Source organism: Nanorana parkeri, unplaced genomic scaffold (assembly GCF_000935625.1).
Source record: "Nanorana parkeri isolate BGI_ZX_2015 unplaced genomic scaffold, ASM93562v1 scaffold380, whole genome shotgun sequence".
Lineage (NCBI taxonomy): Eukaryota > Metazoa > Chordata > Amphibia > Anura > Dicroglossidae > Nanorana > Nanorana parkeri.
The window spans coordinates 730,418-748,402 of NW_017306648.1; the positions used below are offsets into that span (position 1 = coordinate 730,418).

General features: G+C 42.3%; 1 protein-coding gene across 1 annotated transcript in view; it reads right to left on the reverse strand.

Moving 5' to 3' along the window:
- The window catches only part of GRIPAP1 (GRIP1 associated protein 1), a 91,880-nt gene that overhangs the window by 60,356 nt on the left and 13,539 nt on the right, over window positions 1-17,985 (reverse strand). The window contains exons 12-23 of the mRNA XM_018559201.1: window positions 17,576-17,623; window positions 17,397-17,496; window positions 16,120-16,197; window positions 15,874-15,966; window positions 11,148-11,282; window positions 10,517-10,612; window positions 9,745-9,957; window positions 6,248-6,361; window positions 6,066-6,143; window positions 3,987-4,082; window positions 3,727-3,783; window positions 3,204-3,303 (exon numbers count right to left, since the gene is read on the reverse strand). Coding sequence (XP_018414703.1) covers window positions 3,204-3,303; window positions 3,727-3,783; window positions 3,987-4,082; window positions 6,066-6,143; window positions 6,248-6,361; window positions 9,745-9,957; window positions 10,517-10,612; window positions 11,148-11,282; window positions 15,874-15,966; window positions 16,120-16,197; window positions 17,397-17,496; window positions 17,576-17,623 — 1,208 coding nt within the window. The remainder of the gene's footprint in view (window positions 1-3,203; window positions 3,304-3,726; window positions 3,784-3,986; window positions 4,083-6,065; window positions 6,144-6,247; window positions 6,362-9,744; window positions 9,958-10,516; window positions 10,613-11,147; window positions 11,283-15,873; window positions 15,967-16,119; window positions 16,198-17,396; window positions 17,497-17,575; window positions 17,624-17,985) is intronic.

The window sequence follows — 17,985 nt, forward strand, 5'->3', positions numbered from 1 at the left end:
GACTTCCACATACTTGCAAATGTATCCAGCTGAGACCTCTATTAGAATGTCAGAAATAGGTTTAATGAGGTCCTTTTCCCGTGTATTAGGGCTGAGTGCTGGGGAATTCACATGTAATGAACTGCCCCTCCCACATACAAGTCCCTTGCTAGTCATAAATTAATTGAGCTGCCTGACATTTATTCTTTAAGAGGTATAGCAGGAAACCTTGTCTCATGCTATTACCGAGACCTCATAATGGAAAATCCCTGCACTTACAGAGATTTACTGCCGAAAGGGTTCCCATACTATGTTCACTATCTACCAATGCACCTTAGAAAAGCAGCACACCTAAACAAAACTAGCTTAATTCATAATTGCCATATGTGGTCTATAAAAGCAGCCCAATGCTGCCCCCTGCAGGGGAAACCATCAATAACAAGCATAAGTCTTTCAACGTTCTAAATACTAAAGCCACAAGCTCACTAGTCTAGAGAGGAGTCTGGGCTTGGTGTGAACCCAGATCACACAAGCTTACTCAAAACTGTGACTGCCGCTCCCCCCTCCTGGCCCAAACAGTGGCAGCAGTTGCAGATATACATCGCGTTGGGGCAGGGAATGCCCCGACCGCAACTGCTGCCACTGTTTGGGCCAGGAGGGGGAAGTGGCAGTCACACTTTTAGGCAGGCCTATGTGATCTGGGTTCGCACCAAGCCCAGAAATCTCTAGACAAGTGAGCATGTGCCTCTCTGTAACAGATTGGGTTGGGAGAAGGCGGTGGAACTCACAATTTTGTGGAAACTTGGGCAAACAGAGTCAAACTGTGTTCGCACCAGGCCCAGCTTCATTACTCTGATTGACACTGGAAAAGTAGTAGAATTATGTGCAGTGTTAAGGTGCCCATACACCTTACGATTATCGGACGAAACTTTTCGTCCGATGATCGAATAGTCGTACGATTTTCGTACGGCAGCCCCATCCTGCCTCGATGAACGCAAGATTAATATAGCCGTAATTAACGAAAAGCACCTGGACGAAATGCGGTAATTGATTTGCCGTATTTTCGTTAGCGCAAGCGCAGTGTAGATCGTACCACTTTTGACGGACGGAAACGCCACCAACCTTACAACAATCGTACGATCTAGCAAAGTTTTCAAACATGCTTGACCGTCAAAAGTCGTACGATTGTACAGTACTATCGGTCGGACACTGCAATGCACACATGCGATTATCGGCCGAAAAGTCCATCGCATACGAAAATCGTCCGATAATCGTAAGGTGTATGGGCACCTTTACTCACTGACACAATCACGATCAACGTTGACAGCACACAGATTTCTTACACTGCAATCATATTTATTTAGCTTACGTTAACTATTAATTTTATCAATGGCCCAACAATTCTGGACCGATGTTTACACAAAATTATCACATTTTGATGAACTGTAATAGATTATTATCAAAATCATAAACCCAGAATATGCCAGAAAAAAGGGAGGTGCGGTACCATTCATCTCCCAAACCACAATGTTTTTAACCACTTGAAGACCATGGTGTTTCACCCCCTTCCTGGCCAGGCCATTTTTCAGTATTCAGCGCTGCGGTACTTTGACTGACGTTTATTCCGTCATGCAACGCTGTACTGATACGAATTTCATACCATTTTTTGGGGACAGATAGAGCTTTCTTTTGGTGGTATTTATTCACCACTGGGGTTTTTATTTTTTACTATATAGCAAAAAAAGTACCCTAAATTTTGAAAAAAAACATGTTTCCCTAAAAAAGGTTATGAAACATTTATTATCACCCCAATTTTTTGGTACAATATAAAAGATGGGGTCACGTTGGGTAAATAGACACTAACCAAAATTGGCCATAGGCAACGCTTTAAATGTTTTTACCGCTCATCAGTTTAGTGTTATCAGTGATTGATGGCCCTAAAATTATTGCTCTCATTGCGACGTTCGCGGCGATATGCAACATGTGCTGCATAATGGGTGCAATCGTCGTTTTCGTACATAGGCGCACCCGACGCATGTTTGCGTGTGTATGTGGGGGGGAAGGGCGGGGGACTTTAAAACATTTTTTGTGTTATTTTTTTCTATTATTATTTGTGAATATTTTTTAAGCTTCTTTTATTTTTAATTTTTTTGTTTTTTTAGACTTAACTTTATTGCTATAACATAGGGGACTAAGAAATCCCCTATGTAATAGCCAGTTCACCAAACAGGTCCTCTTTATGGAGAGATCAGGGGTCTCAAAGACCTCTGATGTCACCTAGGGACCCACAGAGAAACTGATAAAGCAGAGATCTGCTTCATCAGCTTCTCTCCGGTGTTCTGCACTGACACAGTGACACTGAATGCAGGAAGTGATGTAATATACATCACTTCCTGCATTCGGGTACAGGAAAAGAGATCAAAGTGAGATCGAGTAATGATCTCCATTTGATCTGCTGTTAGAGCGTCGCCGTGCCGGTCTCAGCCGCACCGGCCACAGCGGATTACGGGACCGGCAGCGGCAGCGAGGAGACGGCGGGACATAGGTACGGGGAGGGGGGGGTGCACACCTGCAGCTCCTGCAAGTGATCGGGCGTCTAGAGACGCCCGATCGCTTGTATGTAAACAGCCATCGCTGGCTGTTTACATGCTCACAGTTTTCCCTCTCCTGTGCGCGCTGAGCGCCGCACACGAGAGGGGCAGGACGTCCTAGCAGACTCCCGTCCGGCCGTTCACAAACGGCCATGGACGGAAGGTGGTTAAAAGCAGAAAAGGAATTTGAATGCAGTTTTAATCTGTTACATTGAGATCTTTCAGGTAAGATGTATGTCATACATGTTATCTTTAGATTTTGCTAAAATAATTATATTGTGTGAAAGAAAAGTTACACTTGTGGCCAGCAGCGCATTATTCTGAGGCTGACTAGAGGCTTTACCTATGTCAAGGATGTCTTCAAAGCTTTTAATTTTGACCCCCTCTGTTGGCTAATTAAATGTGTCACATCAACACTGTTTAAATGTAGGCTTGTTTTCCGCAGTGCTGCACCTTGATGGCAAAGCGCTACAACCCAAATCCTGGCAGACCCCTTTCTCTGACCGTACAACGTAGATAAGAATAACTGCCAGGGATAAGACAAAACTATGTCTGGGACTAACTGGCGGGTACTAGGAAAACTACCTAAGAAAATAAATGAGGACCACATGCCTGGGTCCCAAAAACACCTACCTGTTCGAGTTTTGCTGTTGGTGAGAATCTCCTGCAGCCGTTCCTGAAGCTTATCTGCTCGCTTCCTCTCCAAGTGAAGCTGCCGCTTCAGGTCCTTAAGCTGTGAAGAACAGTACAAAATAATCTGTATATAAGGAGAAGTGAACAGGTCATTGTGTCATGATAGGGAGAGGTCAGTGTATCCGGATGTCTGTGTATTAGGAGGAGAGGAGAGGTCAGTGTATCCTGATGTCTGTGTATTAGGAGGAGAGGAGAGGTCAGCGTATCCTGATGTCTATCCTGATGTCTGTGTATTAGGAGGAGAGGTCAGTGTATCCTGATGTCTGTGTATTAGGAGGAGAGGAGAGGTCAGTGTATCCTGATGTCTGTGAATTAGGAGAAGGAGAGGTCAGTGTGTGCCTGATATCTGTGTATTAGAAGGGGAGAGGTAATTATAGCCTGATGTCTGTGCACTAGAAGGAGGGCAAAAAACCTGAGGTCTGTATATGAACAGAGTGTGTATTATATAAAGACCATTACTTACAGCAGCACTCCCTCTCTTCTCCAGGATTCTCTGCCCATCGGCTGTATCCTTTACCTCCTAATAATTCAAGTAATCTCAAGTTACTTATCAGTAGAATGGTCTGTATGGAAACATCACAATACTGTGTACAACAAGCTCTTTCAATATTTCAAAAAAAAGTGCTGTGGCACGTGAAAGCAGCTCTGAAGAAGATTGGAAGAGATATAGAATAGATATCACAGGACAGTAAGCTCACACTCATGGTCACGGAGAGGTCTCACCTGTCTCAGCTGTTCAATTGTCCCATTAAGACTATCTTTCTCTTTTCCAAATGCCTTGATTTGTTCCATCAGGGAGTCCATCTCATTCTGCTTCATCTGAAGAGAATTAAAACAGAATAATTTTAAGATTGAGCACCTCTGATACGTCAGTTATTTCAGACAAAAATAAATAATCGCTTATAAAACATGGTCACATTTGCCTATGGAACACATATTTGTTTAATAGCTTGCTGCCACCGTGCCGCTTATATTCCCTTTCCGTTTGGTTGATTTTAAAGCGTGAATAAATCCAGCTCAGAGGTCTTGCACACTTTATACTCTAAGCTAAGTATATAAAATCCCAAATCAAGTGTTTAAGAATTTTCCCAGACTGCCACTAAAGGTGAATAAAGTCATTAGAAAATTCTTATCTGAATCCGCTTGCTTCAGTATTGAAAGACATTTAGCCAGTTGTGTACCTCTAGCTACAAAGGCATCCTTGGCTAGCTGTCTCCAGGTAAATGGCTATAATTTAAGTTGACATTTTCACCTACCACTCTGTTATTAGACAAAGACAGGAACAAAGGATGACATGCAGCTCATCAACTTATAATTATTAATGGAAGTGCATGTGGGAGAGACATTTCACTGCAAGTTGATAATACAAGTATCCCAGCACTCAGTCCTGCTGGCTAAAGGTGGCCATACACTTTACAACCATCGCAAGACCTTAGTCTTGCGATGGTTGTAAAGTAATTAAAAAAATGTACGATCTGCCCATCTTGGACAGGCAGATCGTACTCTCGATCATCGCAAGCCCTCCCCCCTGAGGGGCGGGCTTCCGCTGACCGCAATGCTGAACGGGCAGTGTGCGCGTGCGCACACCGGCCCGTTCGGCATTTGTCTCCCGAGCACCGTTCAAACCAGCCAAAAATCGTACGATTTTCGGCTGGTTTTCTAGCGTGCTCCTTAGACAAAAGACGTGCGACCGTACAGTAGAAATGGTCGCACGTCTTCATTCACACTGCTCGATTCTCGTACGATCGCAGGATTTCCCGCGATTCTCGTACGAGAATCGAGCAGTGTATGGGCACCTTAAGAAAGGGAAACCAGCAACAAAAAAAACCTGCCAAGCATAAGTTTCAATATTAAACGTACATCCAGATCAGCAGAATGCTCCTCTCGTAGTTTTCCCAAGTCTTCCTTGTGTTGCAGCTGGTTCCTTTCAACAGTTTCCTGAAACAAGTCTCAAGATTAGAAAGGGAAGACAAATTGACCCAGATGCAATTAAACAGACAGGACTGGTGACATTGATAACACAGGGATAACCCCACACTCACTTCTGCCTCCTTTAGTCGACGTTCAAACCATCCTTTGGTGCCCTCTAGTGAACCAATCTGTAAACGCAGCTCCTCTGTAGTCTGCTGTAAGCCTTCCAACTCCCTGCAGCGTGCCTGAGGATACAGAACAGATTATAGCTGCATGCAAAAGTCTTGAACAGAAAATTAGAGCCTTTCAGCCAACGAGAAGTTGAAGTATTGCAACAAACCTCATGGGGGGCAGATAAATAGCATCATATAGACACTGTCTGATGTTATAACCAGCCTAATTGTCTCTATCACAGCTGCAGCTGCCAAAACAACCCATTAACAGTCTGTCCTTATAATCAACCTTAGTCTTGCGATGGTTGTAAAGTAATTAAAAAAATGTACGATCTGCCCATCTTGGACAGGCAGATCGTACTCTCGATCATCGCAAGCCCTCCCCCCTGAGGGGCGGGCTTCCGCTGACCGCAATGCTGAACGGGCAGTGTGCGCGTGCGCACACCGGCCCGTTCGGCATTTGTCTCCCGAGCACCGTTCAAACCAGCCAAAAATCGTACGATTTTCGGCTGGTTTTCTAGCGTGCTCCTTAGACAAAAGACGTGCGACCGTACAGTAGAAATGGTCGCACGTCTTCATTCACACTGCTCGATTCTCGTACGATCGCAGGATTTCCCGCGATTCTCGTACGAGAATCGAGCAGTGTATGGGCACCTTAAGAAAGGGAAACCAGCAACAAAAAAAACCTGCCAAGCATAAGTTTCAATATTAAACGTACATCCAGATCAGCAGAATGCTCCTCTCGTAGTTTTCCCAAGTCTTCCTTGTGTTGCAGCTGGTTCCTTTCAACAGTTTCCTGAAACAAGTCTCAAGATTAGAAAGGGAAGACAAATTGACCCAGATGCAATTAAACAGACAGGACTGGTGACATTGATAACACAGGGATAACCCCACACTCACTTCTGCCTCCTTTAGTCGACGTTCAAACCATCCTTTGGTGCCCTCTAGTGAACCAATCTGTAAACGCAGCTCCTCTGTAGTCTGCTGTAAGCCTTCCAACTCCCTGCAGCGTGCCTGAGGATACAGAACAGATTATAGCTGCATGCAAAAGTCTTGAACAGAAAATTAGAGCCTTTCAGCCAACGAGAAGTTGAAGTATTGCAACAAACCTCATGGGGGGCAGATAAATAGCATCATATAGACACTGTCTGATGTTATAACCAGCCTAATTGTCTCTATCACAGCTGCAGCTGCCAAAACAACCCATTAACAGTCTGTCCTTATAATCAGTGTACAAATACTCTTCTTTTTTTCATTTTAGCTGTTTGTGGAAAGCCAGCACATCACCCAATTTCTGCTATATGGATTTCCAGAATTTCACTATATTAACAGGCAGGTCCTCTGGTTATGATCAGCAAAGAACGATAAGGGAAGCTATGATGTATTTTCAATGATACAACGATCGAGCCATTAAATTGACACTAAACTTAGGAGATAAACCTTAAAAATGCATTCACGTAGCCTAAGGCTGGGTTCACACCTAGGCGTATTGAATATGCGAGTTTCGCTGTAAAACAAATCGCGCGTTTACGAGGGCTACCTGGTTGTATCCCAATGGATACGCGCGGCAAATACGCCCCAAAGAAGCTCTCGTACTTCATTGGGCGTAGGGCGTTTTGTAGCGCGTTCATACGGCCTGTAATACGCCCAGGTGTGAACCATACCCATAGGAAATAATGGGATTTCGGTGTTTGAGCGTTTTGCAGAGCGTAGAAACGCGCTACAAAACGCCCAGGTGTGAACCAGGCCTAACTACTAACAAAAATGACACTTATCTGTGTATCACTCGGCTGTAGATCCTCAAATCATCTCTGAATTGGTGCTGACACTGTCCTTCCTTCTGGAGGGTGGCTACTTTTGTTCCCCATGGTCCCTGTGTGTGTTGTAAAGTAGTCACCGCTCCAAGCTCACTCCCATGATGGACTACAATCTCCATACAAATTAGTAAACTAAACGTGAGATTGAAGTCTATCATGGGAGTGAGCATGGAATAGTGACTACTTTACAACACACACAAGGACCATGGAGAACAAAAGTAGTCACACTCCAGAAGGAAGGACAGTGTCAGCACCAATTCAGAGATGATTTCAGGATCTGCAGCTGAGTGATACACAAATAAGCTACATTTTTGTTAATAGTTATTCACACCCTCTGCATTGGAGCTGCTCTTGCCGTAGTTCCAGCGCAGACCCAACGCAAGACAAGGCAATTTGCCTTGTGACAGATGGTGTGCTTTACACTACAGTGTTGCGGTAGGAACGCAGTGGTGTGCACTCAAAACCTTACTTGTTTTCAACGGAGCAAGATGCGACGCAGTACAACCTCTTAGCACCCCGCTGCACCCATAGAGCTGAATGAAATGTTGCTTGTGACATTTCTTTAAAGTTCTAACAAAAAAAGTACACAGTACAATGCGCTGGGATCAGCGATTCGGCATTGTGCTGGGGCAAAGCACACCAGCCGATGTGCGATTAGCGCAGCGTCTGGTGTTAATGGGCCCTTAAGGTACTTGAATGCATTTTTTAAGACTTAACTCCTAAGTTTTGTGTCACTTTAACATGAAATTTCTCAAAAAAATGCATTTTGGAAATTTAAATCCAACAAATTCTGGCCTTAATGTTCCAACATTTCATGAGAGATTTGTTGATTTTAAATTTAGATATTTACTTCATTATTGGAGACACTTTAGTCAGCACATTAAAAAATATCTGATGAGATTTAAAAAATGACCCGCCAAGCCATCTTGATGTCTTGTTTTTACTCAGTCAGAATATACGGATATTCTTGCAAAGAGAGGAAGCATAAAACCGCAATAACTGCGCTAATTTACAATCAGCGTGAAGAACAGCTTATGTAGACAGCAAGCATAAACAGCTGTCCCCATGGACACATAGAAGTGCAATCTATAAAAAGAAGTTGTGTAACATGGATCTCAACCTATTCCAAAACAAATGCCAACCATTTACTTATATGTTCCTGCTGACAGAGCCTGATTTGGAGAAACTGCTAGTTTTTTTTTATTTAATTCTTTCTTTTACATTTCTGTTTCCTGAAAGAACTATTTTACATCCAGTAGTCGCTAGGCACTCTACATACAATAAGGCATTCTGGGTAGAATTTATAGCCAGATGCAATATAAAATTAAGCAATAGAGACCTTGTTATCTTGCAGTGTGCGTTAAGCACTTTTCTCTCTTCTGGTAAGCTGTAGTGCTTCATCAGCATTAAACATGCCTCCAACCAAACCTAAGTAAGATGTGCGCATGTTTGAGTTAAAAAAAAAACCTGACATACATGTCCAGAAAAAGGTTGATGTGCTGGGATCACCAGATATATACTGAAAATCCATTAAAAAGTATTGTATGGAGCCATAACAGAGAGTTGCATGTGCCTTTATTTGTAAATGTCCCCACTGCCTCTCTGGGGGCATATTTTTGAAGCAGCAAAGAGTCAATTCTCCAATCATTCTCCCACTATCTGATTGCAAAACACTCTTCAAAAGGATCATTTTATTTTTAAAGAGCCTTCACTCTTCATAGTTGGCCAGTTGGGTAATATTCACCGCTTTCTGCCAACACCTGGGTTTCTCTATTTTCAATGGGAGATCCAGGTCTACATATGCTGTATCTACAATACACTCCACGTAACATTCACTGGCGCCAAATGTCTAGAAACATTCACTGTTTTGAAGAGCAAATCTTTGATGTCATCAACAGTTTTTTCTACCGATTTCTACACAGATCCATCCCAATCACCTCTGCATGTGGCTGCAAATTCAATGCAATACAATATGAGGAATTAGCCTAAGATCTTAGTTTTCATACTCTAGCATTAGCACTTTCCACCTGCCACAAAATCACATTATAGCAAAACTCACTCTCGTGGCCAGCAAATGTGCTTAAATCCGGGCAAATGAAAGCAAATTCTTCTATTTTTATAAATGTGATAAATATTCCTCCTTGATTCTGCCCTTATCAGAAATTCCAAATCTATTCATCAAAGATCAGTCAGTTTATAAAAGTGGAGTGTTTGCCCTTAAAGTGAACCTGTGCTTTGTCCATGCAGTTCAAAGCAACAGGTTCTATTTAATTTCCCCCTTCCTAGCAGCACCTTCCATTCATTCTCCTGCTGCTCCATTCTTTCACCAGAAGCAAGGAAGAAGCCCCATTTATGATACGAGCTTCACTAGCTGGAGCTTTCACAGACCTAGGACGCTCTCTCTGTCACCTTGTGACAGTGCTGGGCCAATCACCAAGCATCAGCGCTGCGTAAATTGTCAGCGCTATATAAATACCTGTAATAAATAAAATAAATAAATAACACACATTAATAATAAAATAGATTTTACTATTATTGGATGTGATCGACCTTCTGTCACTGAAGTCTTGACAACCTTACCTTCTCATCTCTCAGCTGTCCTCTTAGGTCCTCCTCTCCACGGTTCTTCTCTTCATGAAGCTCCCTCAGCTCCTTCTCATATTTGGCTCGAATACTCAGCACCTCTTTCTCATGCTGGAGCTTGATATTTCCCACCACTTCCTTGTGCCGAGCCTTCTCCTGCTGCATCTCAATAGCCATCTCATCCAGCATGCCTTTTCGCTTGTCAGCACACTGCAGAAAATGGGAAGCTAGGTTAGCCAAGATAGAGAGCAGGCTAAGAAAACTATTAAAAAGAAAAGGAAATACATATTTTTAATCTTTTTTCTTCTTTCCACTGTAAAATATAGGTAACAGTGTTAAGCTTGCCATACATTTTTTTATTGCATGTGGTATTTATAATGTCTGTTTAAATTCAGTTATTTTCTATGTACGTACAGGCTGCCATATTTGATCTTAGTTGATGCAGGCACTCCTTCCTGTTAGTACTGCTCATAATTGTGCTTACTGTTACTTTGTCAGTTTGATCAGACAGCTTGAAAACAAACAATGTCTAAGTGGTTTATCATGCACTATGTAACAATGAAAATGTTAAACATCAAAATAAGTATACATATAACACTTAAATACTGGCTGCTTGTTTTATACGTTTTTGAGTTTCCTAGCGCATAGGGTTATTTATATTGGTTTATCATGCAGCAGGTTTTCATTGCTTTCATCAAGGACGCTAACAGCAACGACTACCTTGTGCACTCATTGAAAAATACAAAGGTTCCTTTTAGGGACTCCATACCTTTCTAGCTTCATCCAGATCCTGCTGTAGCTGCTGAATTTCCTGTTTCTGCTCCTGCAGCTGCTCCAGGAGACGGCCATGTGCCCGGTTGGCCTCCTGTTGAGAGGGAACATAGTTAGAGAATGTTTATTGTACACATAATCAATGTTAAAGCTGAACACCAGAACAACAGCAAAATGCATCCCTAAATACACCTAGGAAAACTGTTCTGCTTGCCAAGAAATTTGTAATTCTATTCATGCAAGTACCCCTGCTAGAGAGCAAAGCCAGAACAAGGATACACCAGCAGCTTGCTGATTGAACGTATCGTGTCTGCATGTTCCTTGTCAGTACATCAGTTTAATAAAAGTCTACTGAATTTAGCATTTAATAAACAGACACTACTTTGTGAACTAGAATCAAGTTTTAATTCTCCAGGGTTAGGAGGGCTCCATGCTATGGATGGCTCCACCCAGTAACTGATTTCACACTAAGATGCTGACTGGTTCAATATCCCAAATGCCAGAACCCGAAGCTCACAAATTGGGCTAGCAATGGGACTTATACTTTCACAGCTGAGGCTGTCCAGACTACAGCAACAAGCATAAAGCAAGCTTTAAAAACACATTATTCTGATCAAACTATGTCCTACCTGCAGTTGTGTTTTCAAATCATCCTTTTGCTGCAGTAAAGCCTCCTTGTCATTTTGCTGCTGCTGGAGCTCCGCTGTCAGTGCTGCATTCTGGTCCCGCAGTAAACTCAGCTCCTGAGTCCTCGATGTTTGAATCTGCGCATTGAGAAAAAAAACTTCATAACTGGTAATTGCTGATTTCCCACGGCGTCATTTATGAGAGACAAAACAAGGCAAAGCAGAGACTGCTTATCACAGTTAGGCCCCATTCACACCAGTGCTTTATGTAATAACCATCTACATTTTAAATATTTTTTACTCTTCACAAGACGTCTATTCACACGGTTTTCACATGCAGCCCACCCCAATAAAAGCACTGCATGCTGTAGTTTAACTTTGTTACTATATTTCAAAATACAATGGGGGGAATTTATCAAAGCACCTACCACAGTTTTAGCCTCTTAGATCATTTTTTTTAATGTGCAAATCTGTCTTTCAACATGTGCCCCTATTTTCACCTGAGCTTGCACTACTTTTCCAACTGCATGTGCTTTGCACCTGTTTTCTTCAGAGCTTGCACTACTTTTTCAACTGCATGTTTTTTGCACGTGTTTTGCAACTGTTTTCTTCAGAGCTTGCACTACTTTTTCAGTTGCATGTTTTTTGCACGTGTTTTCATCTGCACTTTCTGGGGCTGTCTGAAACTGGAGCATCACCTAAGAAAACAATCACAACTTGAGAAGTCCCCATGACCACTTCTTCAAGATGGGACAGTTAAGCCTTTTGCCTGGAGTTACAAGTCTTCTTTCCTGGAGTCTATTAAACCTCATTTATCGACAACATTACCCTAGCATCATAAATCTGGTGCAAATATATTCCGTGCAAGTTCAAACACTCGCATTTGCTATGATAAATTCCCCCCAATATGTGCACGGATACACCCTAAAGTGTATCTATAACTAAACATTTCTTTTTAGTTTGGATAGTATGGAAAGGTTTAGAATCCAGTTAGGTCATAATTTATTTGCTATCTGTGAGAACTCCTCTCCTTGTCCTGGTGTCCACTGTCACAGGGACAGAAAGTGATAAGAAATCAGAAATATTACACTTGTCACGAAATAGGAATGGAGAAAAGATGACGCTGACAATTTCCAGATTAATTTCTCTCACTTTGGAGAGATTTCTTTTGACTTTCTGTTGTGTTTCCAGGACAGGAAGGGAAATATATCTACTGGAGCACATATAGCAAATAAAAAACTCTTTCAGAGGTTGTCACCCTTCCTTACTTAATCCTAAAATGAATCCAAAAAAAACCTAATAATTGTGCTTTTATGTGCTTTTGAGTGGAGGTCAAAAGATAATTTTCTGTGAATGTCCTGGTATTCTTGAAAACATAAAAAAAAAAAAAAAAAAAGCAGAGACTGCTTATCACAGTTAGGCCCCATTCACACCAGTGCTTTATGTAATAACCATCTACATTTTAAATATTTTTTACTCTTCACAAGACGTCTATTCACACGGTTTTCACATGCAGCCCACCCCAATAAAAGCACTGCATGCTGTAGTTTAACTTTGTTACTATATTTCAAAATACAATGGGGGGAATTTATCAAAGCACCTACCACAGTTTTAGCCTCTTAGATCATTTTTTTTAATGTGCAAATCTGTCTTTCAACATGTGCCCCTATTTTCACCTGAGCTTGCACTACTTTTCCAACTGCATGTGCTTTGCACCTGTTTTCTTCAGAGCTTGCACTACTTTTTCAACTGCATGTTTTTTGCACGTGTTTTGCAACTGTTTTCTTCAGAGCTTGCACTACTTTTTCAGTTGCATGTTTTTTGCACGTGTTTTCATCTGCACTTTCTGGGGCTGTCTGAAACTGGAGCATCACCTAAGAAAACAATCACAACTTGAGAAGTCCCCATGACCACTTCTTCAAGATGGGACAGTTAAGCCTTTTGCCTGGAGTTACAAGTCTTCTTTCCTGGAGTCTATTAAACCTCATTTATCGACAACATTACCCTAGCATCATAAATCTGGTGCAAATATATTCCGTGCAAGTTCAAACACTCGCATTTGCTATGATAAATTCCCCCCAATATGTGCACGGATACACCCTAAAGTGTATCTATAACTAAACATTTCTTTTTAGTTTGGATAGTATGGAAAGGTTTAGAATCCAGTTAGGTCATAATTTATTTGCTATCTGTGAGAACTCCTCTCCTTGTCCTGGTGTCCACTGTCACAGGGACAGAAAGTGATAAGAAATCAGAAATATTACACTTGTCACGAAATAGGAATGGAGAAAAGATGACGCTGACAATTTCCAGATTAATTTCTCTCACTTTGGAGAGATTTCTTTTGACTTTCTGTTGTGTTTCCAGGACAGGAAGGGAAATATATCTACTGGAGCACATATAGCAAATAAAAAACTCTTTCAGAGGTTGTCACCCTTCCTTACTTAATCCTAAAATGAATCCAAAAAAAACCTAATAATTGTGCTTTTATGTGCTTTTGAGTGGAGGTCAAAAGATAATTTTCTGTGAATGTCCTGGTATTCTTGAAAACATAAAAAAAAAAAAAAAAATACCAAGTATCTTAATAATGAACAAGATAGAAAAGGTAATTACTTATATGCATTTCATATGCCTAGGTGTGAATAAGCCCTAACAATAAATTAATAGGACTCCAGTGTATGATACTTAATTATTATACAGCCTTAAAGAAGAACCCTGAACCCATTAAAAAGCAGGATAGCGTTTCCATCTGAGGAGCCACCATGATTGCACAATATAAGTTAGTTTCTTGTAATGAAAAAGCTGTGAATATGCTTCAAGAGTAATTAAATTTGAACTCCAGACAGATATAAATGACACGGATAAGTTCAGCTCTGTGTTATTAATACCTACTTAAAAGAGAACTATGGGGTAAATGTTTTTCCCATAGCTCTCTTAAGGGTCATGGGATGACATATACTAGGATCCTCCCATGACCAGTGGTGTATTTTGGTTTTGTGCTGCCCTAGGCACGACTAAACTCGGGCACCCCCCTCAATCTAAAGAATACATTGCAGTCCCCAGCCTGCTTCTGGGACATCCCGCCATCAGATCACATGCTATGTCCAGCCCAGAGCCACCCCGCTGCTTCTCCTCCACCTCCTGTACATAGCCAGCTGGACCACAACTCATTGGGCCCTCCCCTCCACCAGGTAGCTCTCTAATTAGACAACCGCTCTTAGGGCCTTATGGCCACCTAATTTGCCTCACTAGGCAGTCGTCGCTGCCTGATTCTGCCGTCCAGCCTCGCCCCACCTGCAAGTTTGGCCCTGTCCGCGTAATTGGTTTGGGGTGGTGTTTTCTGCTGCCCCCCTGGAAAGTGCCGCCCTAGGCAAATGCCTAGTTTGTCTTGCAGTAGATACACCCCTGCCCGTGACCCAAAGCTCAGTATATCGCGAGCTACAGTTTGCGGTATACTGAGACCGCCGCAGCTGGGACGGATCCCGACATTACTGTCAAGATCCACCCAGCTGTGTGAGTGACAGCTGGCTCTGCCTATCTAGAGGCAGAGCCAACTGTTCACGCCCACTCCCCCATCCATTCCTCCAGTCAGCCCTGGGGGGGAATCCCTGCAGGGAGCCGAGACTGAAAGTCACAGCTCTCTGCAGGGAGATGATTGAGAAGTGAGCGAGCGACGGTATGTGTTCGCTCACTTCCCGATCTATTGATCCGACGTGTGACAGTTTCATTGTCACACGTCGGCTCGAACTATGAGGATGAGTGAAAATCACTCGCCTCATAGTTCTCCTTTAAATGCGTTTTTTTTATTGCAAGCAATACAAGTTAATTCTGATAGGTAAGACGGGGAGGGACAAGACCTGTAAATATTACTGAACTGCAGAAGAGATAAATCAGGTCTTCTTTCCTGTGTTTGATTTGCTTATTTAGTAGTTTCCCTAAAGTTCAGTTTTTAGACCCTCACAGAATATGTCTCTGTAAATAATATTGATAAAGTTCTTTTTAAAAAAATGTCAATTAGTTTAAACTTACATAGCTAAGGCAGATGAGTGGACCCAAAAAAAAGAGCTACATTTCAAAGTTCTGCACATATAGAAGCAGCTAGAGACTATATATAGATAGAGATTTTTTTTTTTTTAAATAGAATACTGTCAAAATATTTCTAGATATGTGTGGTGTGCAAAGATAACCTGTCAGGATATAAATATGAAAGATGCTTTTACTGAGTGACATTTCAAGTGCTGGGATTATTTACTGGCTGCATGCTTGTGCCACGTCAGTCACTCTCTACACGGTGTAGGATGTGAATGACGGGCCCAGAGCTTCAAAATCAAGTCAGCTATTACAGTCCCATTTTTTCATTCTAATCGAGTTCTTCTTTAATTAAGATTGTTCTTCATATCATTTATGTCATCCTTGTCCAAATGTGTAGCCAAAAGAAAAGTCCACTATATTTTCCCAAGGCGTTTTACGGATGGAAATCAGATTAACATTGTCTTAATGATTTTGTATTATTACCTTGTTTTATAGCATGCACAAGTAAAGCAAGCATGTTTATTAAGCAATATTGATGCAAAATGCTGCAAATCAGGCCACATGACAGATGGGTATTAGTAACTTGCTAGAAAGGTAAATATTGGATCAGGGCAGAGATGCACGTGTGATTTTGTATACATCTGAGGGGTGTAAAGGCAAAACCAGTGACTGGAATGGTTAATGGATGACGATGTACCTGTTCCAAGGCCGCTAGGTTGGTACGGAGGGCATCGTTCTCTGACAGAATGTTGTCCACCTGCTCCTGGCTCTCCGCACTCTGCCATGCTACCTATATAGGATTGGGTGGCAGGAGCACAGAGGAGCAGGGATAATAACAGGTCACATGACAGGAAGAGAGAAGCCAGAGAGAGCACAGAGTTTAATAACCGAAGCAGAACAAGACAGTAAAAGCTAAAGCAACTTTAACCAGAGGATGACATACTTGTTCCTGAAGTCCTTGCAGGGCCCGTTCATGGTCTTGCTTGTGGCTCTGGATCTGTTCATTCAGCTCAACACAATTCTGCCAAGACAGAACATATGATAAAGATCAAAAAAGGGAAAGGGTAATACAAACTGTCAGCAATAAGAGCTGTCTGCGTAACCCTCAGCAACCAATCACATTTAAGGGACGTGCAATGCCTCACCTGCCATTATGGAAGAAAAAGCTGTCAGCTTCAAGTCTGAAGCTGACAGCTTTTTCTCCATTCAGACTTGTTTCTTACAGTTTACGCAGTGGGGAAAGCCTCCCTGGTGTGTAGCCTGTCATGTTAATTATAGGCGGTGCTTCATCCGGCTTTTGACAGCTATGTTAGGTTACACAGCAGCAGGGAAGCCGGCTGCTGTGTGTAACCTAACTCAGTTAGGCCAGCGCTTCAACAGCCTCTGACTTGGAGCCAGGGACTTGAGCTCTGTGGATGTTTTGGACCAATGGCAAAGCGCCATTGGCCCAAGCCATCCAATCAACAAAAAACAAACAAACTATAGATGGCATCCATATAGATGCCTCATCATGGACAAGCAAATAAGGGACAGGGTTCCTCCCTCCCTCCCTCCTCCATGCATAGCTTGGTTACCGGGCCTGAAACAGGCCAGGGGGTGCCTCACCTGCCATGGACCTCACATCTTTCAGAACAGGCACATTGTAATATATACTGTGGAGGCTGCAGTTGTGCTCTATTTTCTGCCTGCTATGAATCTGTGAATGTCTGTCTGTTTTTTGTATATTTGGCTAGATTTGGGCTGTAAGACTGCAGTATAGCCAAATGGCCATCACTATTGCCAGAGAATACTATTAAGTGTGCAATATAAGCTGGGTGCTGCAAAGGAACACTAATGATTAGTAAATTGGGAGCCCCCATTAATGTTTTGCTATAAAAAAGAAAAGGAAATTCCCAGTGCGCTGTTTCTGATGATAAACTGCCAAAAATGCAGTGAATGAGCTGCATACCCATTAACTTGCAGGACTAATGTAAACATTGAGCTGTACCCTGCCGGACTAGGATTTTTTATTATTTTCTAGAGGGTCAAGAGAAAAATTAGATAAACCCAGAGGTAAACTAGAAATCTCTTTTCCCAACCTTTATTACAAAACCTTAATACAAGGCATTGTTGCTGATAGTATATCAACATACATTACTATAACTACAACTAAGTAATAATAATAATAGTTTTCAGCAGCTGATGAAATGCTAAGTATTTAACCTTCCAGCAGACACTTACCTGATGAGCACCTTGCAGATCCTGCTGGAGTTTCTGGTTTTTTATTGTCAATGCTTTAAATTCTTCCTCTTTCCTCTGCTGAATCTCCTCAATTTTTGTCCTTGTTTGAAAGCAGGATAAAGTCAATAGGTTGCCACAGTGATCTGCTGATCCAGGGATACAAGTAAATCACCACTCACCTGCTGTCATTGTACAGAGCCTCCTTATCAGTCTGCAGCCGCAAATAACTGTTATTGAGAGAGGTAGAGGACATAAATGAGTGGGCCTCCAATACACGGAGTTCATTTGCATATAGAGCACCAGCAGGACGAGACTGAAAATCTCTCTCCTGGCTGTCTCCTCACTCTCTCTCCTGGCTGTCTCTCCTCTCTCTCCTTGCTCTCTCCTCACTCTCTCTCCTGACTGTCTCTCCTTCCTCTCTCTCCTGACTGTCTCTCCTTCCTCTCTCTCCTGGCTGTCTCTCCTTCCTCTCTCTCCTGGCTGTCTCTCCTTCCTCTCTCTCCTGGCTGTCTCTCCTTCCTCTCTCTCCTGGCTGTCTCTCCTTCCTCTCTATACTGGCTGTCTCTCCTCGCTCTCTCTCATGGCTGTC